Here is a 9,795-nt window from a genome sequence, read left to right as displayed (position 1 = left end):
TTTTACTTTCACTTTGAAATAGCGGCAATTCGGTGTAAAGCAATTGTTCGTTTTTAGTTCGTTTGAATTTTCCCTCTTTTCCTCGCTTTCCGTCGCTTTTAAATAGCTTAAAAGCTCCGTGCACATTTTATTTTCACTTTCGAATTAGCGGCAGTTCGGCGTCAATTGCTTGAATGCAACAACAAAATACAATGTCAAACTCACTTTAGTCTATATATAAAACATAGAACGTTTTATTAAAAAAACAAATAAAAATACACCATGCTAAAGGGCAGGCTATGCCTAATTTGAATGCAACAACCAAATACAACGTCAAACTCACTTTAGCGTATATATAAAACATAGAACTTTTATTAACAAAACAAATAAAAATACACCATGCTATAGGGCAGGCTATGCCTAATATAAAATAACAAATAACTTACATAAAGTTTAAATAGGTATACAAAACTGGAAATAGGCTAAGTAAACATGTATAATATATAACCAAACAAATAAGAAACGTAGAACGTTTATTAGCAAAACGAGTAAGAAAGCTTGGAGGCACGGCATACACCTTGATGTCAAATAAAATAAATAAATGACACAGTTTAAATAAAGTGTAAACAAAAACAATGTGTAGCCAATTAAATAAGAAACGAATGTTTAAAAAAACTTCCAAAATCACCTTAGATAAACGGCAAAAGTCAACAGGCTTTTCAAAATCCAAAATATTGCCAAACAGGCGCTTTTGCATTTTGTTTCGAAACGAAATCATCCACCATCGTCTTGTCTGTCTCCCCTCACTCTTCTTGTCAGTCAGCTCGACTCACTCTCCTCACTGGATAAATGAAATCTGATCTGTGATGCGACTGTCGTTTGGCACGCTGCATTGAGCAGACGCGTTCAGTTTTTAATTGTAGTGTGTGTTCTTTTACTGAACTAAATTATTTTTATTAGGCTACTACAAAAAATCAAAACGACGGTGGGGGTCGGTGGGCAAGTGACGTATTCTCCAGTTCGTCCAGTTCATCTTGTGCCTCTGCCCATTTATCAAAATTGCCATAATGACCGTATAAGCTAAATGACACGCGAAAATCATCCATTTAGCCTAGCTAAGTAAATCGGAAATGTTTACTGTAACTGTCTCACTCTGTATTACTATTCAACTGTAACTGTATGTTACTATGGTTACCAATGTTTATAGGAAGCGCATTAATATAGAACGTGATTAAACTGACCTGGAACTACCTGTGCAGTTAAACAAATTTAATCAACACCTGCCAGCCAATCAGAATCGAGTATTCAGACAGACCATGGCATAACTGTAATTACAGATTTAGGTTAAATAAAGATGTCAGTCTTTATTTTTCTTCTTTTTAGGAAACAAATCAAAGAAAAAAATAAACAAATTCTACTGTCCCTAATATTCTGCATGTTGCTCAAAAACAAAATATATTGTTCAGCGGAAAAAACGTTTATATTTTTTTTTACCCAGTCATTTAAAAACAACACATTTTAGAGCTGTAACGACAATACGGTGAAACTGTGATACTTTTGCTTAAGGTTATCATACAGTCAAAATCTCATACCGGCCCATGCCTACTATATATACACTGAACAAAATTATAAACGCAACACTTTTGTTTTTGCCCCCATTTTTCATGAGCTGAGCTCAAAGATCTAAGACTTTTTCTATGTACACAAAAGGCCTATTTCTCTCAAATATTGTTCACAAATCTGTCTAAATCTGTGTTAGTGAGCACTTCTCCTTTGCCGAGATAATCCATCCACCTCACAGGTGTGGCATATCAAGATGCTGATTAAACAGCATGATTATTGCACAGGTGTGCCTTAGGCCACAATAAAAGGCCACTCTAAAATGTGCAGTTTTACACATTTTTATAATTTTGTTCAGTGTATATATATTTAACATTTTCACATATTTTACTGTCACTTGATGTTTGTTTTTGAATTCTTTCCCTGAAACGTATGAACGTATGAATGTAAACATTAGCATGTTCAAAAATGTGCTAATTTTTGCTAAGGTTTGGTAACTAATTTAAATCACCAAGAGCATCCAGAGAGGGTAAAATTTTGTGAACTTTCTATGATGTATCATAGCAGTTAATATTGCAGCTAAAGATAAATGATGAGAAACAGAAATTCTTAGGCCATTCACCTCCTGATTCCCTGCTGCACCTTCTGTTTCAAGACTTTCAATAGTTTGTCATGTGACGGACACAAAATGAACATCGTTCATGATCATTACTGTAACTATGACTTGGTTCAATAGAATTTAGTTATCATATTTTATTTTTGAAAGTGAAACGAAGCCATGTTTTATTTATTTAATTTTTAATTTATTTAAATTCAATTCAATTTAATTACGTTTTTATTGCATTGCATTGCATTAAATTTTATTTATGTTTTATAACAGTATATTGTAATTTTTTAAAATTAAAACAAAGCAGAAATTATTTTTTTATTTTGTTTGTTAGTTATTATATTCTTTTAAAGTGCAACTAAGCCTATTTTATTATTATTTTATTTTATTTACAAATATTTTTTTATTTATACTATAATAATAAAATGTTCAATAAGAAATGCCATATTTTCCAGAATGTCATGTTTTTAATCATCTGATACATGCTGCAACTTTTATTCTAAAGCGACTTATATAATGCACTTAAAGTGATAGTTCACCCAAAAATGAAAATTCTGTCATTAATTACTCACCCTCATGTCGTTCCAAACCCGTAACACCTTCGTTCATCTTCAGAACACAAATTAAAATATTTTTGATGCGATCCGAGAGGACAGCAAGGGTCCTACCACGATTAAGGCACAAAGGTAAAATAATCCATGTGACATCAGGGGTTCAACCGTAATTTAACGAAGCTACGAGAATACTTTTTGTGCGCAAAGAAAACAAAAATAATGACTTTATTCAGCAATTCTGCCTTTCTGCGTTTCTGTGCCTTGATTGTGGTAGGTCCCTTGCTGTCCTCTCGGATTTCATCAAAAATATCTTCATTTGTGTTCCGAAGATGAACGAAGGTGTTATGGGTTTGGAACAGCATGAGGGTGAGTAATCAAGGACAGAATTTTCATTTTTGGGTGAATTTACACTTTAATGTCAAACATACAAAACATGATTTGGATTTGTGCCGAATGATAGAGGTACACGAGTACACCTTTATTTGTTTAGCACATTTCCCACATGCTTGTAGTTTCAATTTCACTTAAATTTGAGTTGCGGTTATTATAAACAACATTTATTATAAACACCAAGTCAAAATGTTGTTTGTTTTGTACTTATGTTTTTGTATTTTCATCAACACAGGTTTGTTTTAGTTAACAAAGGCATATCATTATTAAAACTCTGTAAACCGTCACTGTATTTGAGTATAAAATATTTGGCTCCAGGGCTCGCTAAATCGCTAGCCCGACGTCCCAGGGCTATTGTGTTTTCCAGTCGGGCTACCAAAATGTATCAGCACTCTGCCCGACGGGCTATCTTAAATACAGATCTCCCACGGGTCCTTAAAAACTCCTAAAGTGAGTTGTATCAAACTTAAATCGGGCTACCAAAATGTATCACCACTCTGCCCGACGGGCTATCTTAAATACAGATCTCCCACGGGTCCTTAAAAACTCCTAAAGTGAGTTGTATCAAACTTAAGGCCATAGCATTTTTTTAAATACGCTAAATGGTATAAGAAATGTCCTAATTATAATTTCAAGAGGTCTTACAGTTGGGTACTGATATTTGTGTATTGAAAATATTTTTGATTGACATTTAAACTCCTATCTGATTTTCTATATATATATTTTTTTTTTTTAAAAAGGTATTTTTTTATTTGGGCTAGTTAAATAAATTTTCGGTCTACCAAAATCTGAAGAGTACCTGCCCGAAGGGCTACCAGGGATTTTGAAATTTTGCGAGCCCTGGGCTTATGAATGTGATGTCCAGTTATTTAGTGTGAATTTGAGCCAAGAGCACACACACTCGATCTGTCCTTGTTCAGTCTGTGTGATTGTTAGTCCTCTGCTGTGATTTAGTAGAGCAGTAAAGCTGCGAGGAACAGTGTCCAGTTTTGTCATGCATGCCGTCAGATTCCTACAAGAGCTGCTTGAGTGGATGCACATAAACGTCTGCTGAGAGAGCAGGTCTTGCAAAGAATGTTTAAGAATGTCTAAAACAGGGTAGTTCTAGTTAACGAAGACATTTTTGTTACTTGAAATAAACAGTAACCAAAATGAAATAAAATAAAGTAAAATATAAAAAAAGAAAAACTAATAAAAATGAAAAACACGCATCAAAATGATTACTCACTTTAATTAATTTTAAATTTTAAAACTTTAAAATTAAGGTGAAAACTGAAAACAAAAATAAAATCTAATTTAAAATATATAACAATGAAAAAATACTATATAAACATAAAATAAACCTAATAAAAATGTCAAAACACAACAAAATTACTAAAACTTTAACTAAAACAATGAGGTGAAGTGAAAACAGAAAATATAAAAAAATCTTATTCAAAATATTAACAAAAGACTAACACTGGATCAGAGAACGTTTACATTGAGTTTATACGCGTGTTTTTTTAAGTGACCATTTTGTGTGCAGAAGATTTTGATGCACTGCATAGTTCGTCAATTTTTGCTGAGTCCATTTGCATACAGTTGTCTTAAAGTTACAGAACATCCTTTTAATTAATTCCAAGGTTATAAGGGGCTGTTTTGGGGCAAGAAACCTTAATTAAAGGTGGACTGCTGGGAAAAAGATATTGCTAGAAAAGTGTACATTCTGGGCCCTTTCATCCATCTTTTCTTTTTTCCTCATCTCTCCAGCTATTAACTTTGTTCCCTTGCCACTTCAAGGCAAGGCTTGTGTAAAAAAGCGAGAACATGTGAAGTCAATGAGTTATTTAGATCACAGCTTGCATGAAGGCTTCATTTCTGTAGCGGTGAGATGTTGACATTTGTTATGTGCTAACGAGCGTTTTTAATTGGATGTGCTCAGTGTGTGTTGGTGCACTGAACGCAGGTAGCATGTTCACGCTGTTTTCTCGTCTCTGCACACATGCCAGCAGAAGACGCGTGTCACCCTGGGCTCTGAATAATTCACAGCCTCTCCTGGGGGCTCATTGTTGGCTGTCTGAGGGGCCTCACGACGGGCACGGTGCCAATGTGAAGGTCAAATCACCTCATAATAGCTGAGGGATTCTGACTCAGTGTGCAAAGACCTTAACTCTGTCATAATATAGGTATTTTTGCCTCAATGTCTACTAAAAATTGTTTATATATTAAATAGCCATGTGGCAATTTGCATGCAGTTAAAATAAAGTGCTTTGTTTTTATTTATTTTCTTATTTTATTTTTTAATGATCCATTGAAACTAAACTAAATCTATTGTTTATTGCAATTGCATAATGCAGTGTAACTAAGCATAAATTATTAGTTTATTTGTTTAATTATTTATTTGCTTATTTTTGTTATTTATTATATTTTGTTTTTGATAAACAAGTGAAACTAAGGCAAATTGTTTATTTTACTTTATTTCATTTTATGTAATTTTTTGATGATCCAGGGAAACTAAACTGAATTTATTTATTTATGTTATTTAGATTATGCCGTGAAACTAAGAAAAGTTGTTTATTTTTTATTTATTAATTTAATTATTTAATTGTTTATTTTAGTTATTATATTTTTATAAACAAGTGAAACTAAGGTGAGGTTGTTTATTTATTTATTTTTGGGTAAATTTTGGATTATTGTTTTATTATATTATGTTCGTAAAGTTAGCAGAAACTATTGATTTATTATTTATTTTTGATAAATAAGTGAAATTAAGCCAAATAATTATTTTTGTTTATTTTATTTTTTTTTTATGTAATTTTTTGATGATCCAGTGGAACTAAACTTAAGTGATTTATTTAATAATTATATTATATTGTAATTTTGATAATGCAGTAAAATTAAGGGGAAGCTATTTATTTGTATTTTTGTTTAATTGAGTTATTTATAATTTTTTTCAATAAACTAGTAAAACTAAGCCAATGTTATTTATTTTATTGATTATTTTATTTTACAATTTGTTTGTTTTATGACTTTTTTTTTAATGTTCTTTTACAGAATGTAACAAACCACAGGTTGTTAAACTCGTTACTACTTTTAACAGGACACTTTTAACAAAACACTGAAAAAATACTTCCTGTCCTTCTGATTAGGGATGCACCGAATATTCGGCAACCAAAATTATTCGGCCGAAAATAGCAAAAAAATCTCTTAATAATATGAATAAGCAAAAAGGCTGAATAATATGTACCAAACAATGACTAACACGATCAAATAGAGGCACACATTAATGCAGCAAAACATGTCGGCAGTGTGAAAGTATTTAAAACTTTCAGAGAAAGACGCAGAATTAATTACAAGCACGAAGCACAGACAGGGAGAGACTGTTTAGTGCTGCATCACATGTCTCCGATGAGAAGAAGAGGTGGCTGATGCTGGTGGTTAGGCTACTGTATGATGATTGAAATTGCGAAATGGCCTCAAACGATTAGTAAATAAACTGCAGAATGATATATTTTCTAATGCACGCACGAATTGCATGTATTCAAACAGCGCTGCACGAGCTCTTGACGCCAGGGTTCAAAGTCCAAAGTGTGAGGAAAATCTGCGCTGAAACTGTTACTCGTCAGTTGCTCAGTAACATTTTTGCGAATTTTTTTAAAGGCATGTGACAATGTGATACGTGCGACAAACATCTTCCCAAATTCGTAATGAGAATCATTTATAAATGCTGTTGTTAACGAAAAGAAGCACTGAGATCTTCCTGCGGGTTTCTGCCAAAATAAAAGCCGAGAAAAAGCAACAACTCCATCAACATTCATAAATGATAGTATTGTAATTTTACTGTTGTTCTGTAAAATTAAATAAAAAGTAAGACAATAATAATGATAATAATAATTACCCTACAACAGCTCTATTAATACATTTATTATAACATTCTCACATAGTGTTCAAATTGGGATCTGTAATATATTCTAATGTTTTAAAATAATTCTCTTCTGCTCAGCAAGGCTGCCTTTATTTGTACAGTAAAAAATACATACCTGTCTCAAAAATGGCCAAAAAATATTATTTTAGTTGGTATTTAGTTGGTATAATGTCTGCTAGAATGTAAAAAAAAAAAAAAGTTCAGTGTTAAGTAAATATTTTTAAATTGTTGTTTTGTAATTGATTTTTTATTTGAAAAGCAGGACAAAACAGTAAAAAGCACATTTTGGCTATTTAATTAATGCAATGGTGAAAAAAAGTGGCAAAATAGGCCTACATGGGGGGAAAAAATGTGAAAAAACGTATTTGGCCTTCGGCCCAGTGTTTCATTTTGTTCGGCTTCGGCCAAGAATTTTCATTTTGGTGCATCCCTACTTCTGATGCATGTGCATATAGACAAATTAATACAAAACTGTTATGTTGATTGCATAATATTTGTATGGCTGTCAGTGGAGGAACAGGCTTATTTCCTCCATTAATGTTGTAGCTACTGTACAATGTTAACCAGCTAAATGTTGACCTCTGGGTTGAGCTGGAGAAACGAAAGACCAGAGCCATTATAAGAAGATCCATTAGTCCCTGCGAGGGCCTTTCAGAGGTTTTAATTGAGCTCATCTCCAGGGCCTGCTCTCTGCTGACTGTTGTCGTGTCACAGATCTGCGTATGTGCTTACGTAGATAATTGTAATGACTTTCTTCAGTTGAAATGAAGACGACGTCAGTCTTTAAATATATTTCAGATGCATCACTGTTCCATAGACAGATTTCCTATCACCGGTCATAATAACCTTACAAAGCTTATGACAAACCAGAGACGATAGAATGGAAGTCAGTCATGTGTTGAAATGTTTTCGGCTCTCAGGTAAGCAGTTTAACTGGCATTAGGGCTGAAATGTGACCTTTTTTTTCACAACAACAAACTCTTGATTGTGACCCTGTCATGAGGCTCTGACACTTTTGACATCATTCTGCAGCTCTGAGGTTCACACCGGTTTCTCATGTCAGCAGAGCATCAGTGCAGCTGCAACTGCAGGATCACACTGAGTTTTCACACTGATGTCGTTTGTGCTGCGACTCTACACCGCATGAGCATTTCATTTGGTTATTGCCATAAACTGGCTATTCAAAATTGCCATAAATCTAATTTACATGGAATGGGCCAAATTTGTCAAATTGTAATTAATGTATATGTTAATCCAAATATTAATTAATGTACAGAGAACTGAAGCCAAACACCAAAGTGAGACTATAAACTGCATTAATCATCAGATTTACTGAATATAAAGTTGCTTGTCTTTTGCTTCCAGCAGTTCACTTCTATATTTTATTTTATTTTATTTATATATTATATTATATTATATTTATTATATTATTTAGTGATGATTTGTTGATGAATTTAGTGAAATTGTCGGAACCAAAAATATTTGGCCGGAACAGCAAAAATGTATTACTTTTGCAATTTTGGCAAAAGTATTGGTTAACTCTTGGTTAAAATTTGGAAAATGTTTGGTTTCTGTGTTTCTGGTAAAAAAAAATGACTTTTGGAGCATCACTAATTATATGAATGACTAATGATTGCAGTCGTCCTGTCTTGATGCATCCATGTCCCTCACTCTCTTTCAGGGTTCCACCTGATCCCTCGCTTGTCCTCCATCGTGCCGGAGAGCTGTCTGCTGATCGTGGTGGGCCTGCTGGTCGGCGGTCTCATTAAGCTGGTAGGCGAGGACCCTCCGGTGCTGGAGTCCAAGATCTTCTTCTTCTACCTGCTGCCTCCCATCATCCTCGACGCCGGCTACTTCATGCCCATACGGCAATTCACTGAGAACCTGGGCACTATTCTCATGTTTGCAGTGGTGGGAACGCTCTGGAATGTCGTGGTGGTCCTGCTGGTCGGCGGTCTCATGAAGCTGGTAGGCGAGATCCCTCCGGTACTGGAGTCCAAGATCTTCTTCCTGTACCTGCTGCCTCCCATCATCCTCGACGCCGGCTACTTCTTGCCCATACGGCAATTCACTGAGAACCTGGGCACTATTCTCATGTTTGCAGTGGTGGGAACGCTCTGGAATGCCTTCTTCGTTGGTGGTCTGCTGTACGGCGTTTGCCAGCTGGAGGGCCATAGACTGGTGACAGTGGACCTGCTGTCGTGCCTGCTGTTCGGCTCCATCATCTCGGCTGTGGACCCCGTGGCTGTTCTGGCTGTGTTTGAGGAGATCCACATTAACGAGCTGCTCCACATCCTGGTGTTCGGAGAGTCTTTACTTAATGACGCCGTCACTGTGGTGAGTACACTGAGCTTATGAAAAAAAAATAGTATTTGTTTATATATGTGACCCTGGAGCACATAACCAGTCTTAAGTAGCATGGTATATTTGTAGCAATAGCCAACAATACATTGTAAGGGTCAAAATTATAAATTTTTCTTTTATGCCAAAAATCATTAGGATATTAAGTAAAGATCATGTTCCACGAAGATATTTTGTAAATTTCCTACTGTAAATATATCAAAACGTAATTTTTGATTAGTAATGTGCACTGCTACGAACTTCATTTGGACAACTTTAAAGGTGATTTTCTCAATATTTTGATTTTTTTGCACCCGCAGATTCCAGATTTTCAAATAGTTGTGTCTCAGCCAAATACTGTCCTATCATAACAAACCATACATCAGTGGAAAACGTATTTATCCAGCTTTCAGATGATGCATAAATCTCAATTTCAAAAATTGACCCTTATGACTGGTTTT

General features: G+C 34.5%; 1 protein-coding gene across 1 annotated transcript in view; it reads left to right on the top strand.

Moving 5' to 3' along the window:
• The window catches only part of LOC107688187 (sodium/hydrogen exchanger 1-like), a 42,131-nt gene that overhangs the window by 8,325 nt on the left and 24,011 nt on the right, over positions 1–9,795 (top strand). The window contains exons 2-3 of the mRNA XM_016485783.1: positions 8,676–8,746; positions 8,942–9,331. Coding sequence (XP_016341269.1) covers positions 8,676–8,746; positions 8,942–9,331 — 461 coding nt within the window. The remainder of the gene's footprint in view (positions 1–8,675; positions 8,747–8,941; positions 9,332–9,795) is intronic.

This window comes from Sinocyclocheilus anshuiensis, unplaced genomic scaffold, assembly GCF_001515605.1.
Source record: "Sinocyclocheilus anshuiensis isolate Anshui unplaced genomic scaffold, SAMN03320099.WGS_v1.1 scaffold1162, whole genome shotgun sequence".
Taxonomy (NCBI): Eukaryota; Metazoa; Chordata; class Actinopteri; order Cypriniformes; family Cyprinidae; genus Sinocyclocheilus; species Sinocyclocheilus anshuiensis.
Note: the sequence above shows the minus strand (reverse complement) of the source record. Positions and strands in the feature narration are given on the sequence as shown.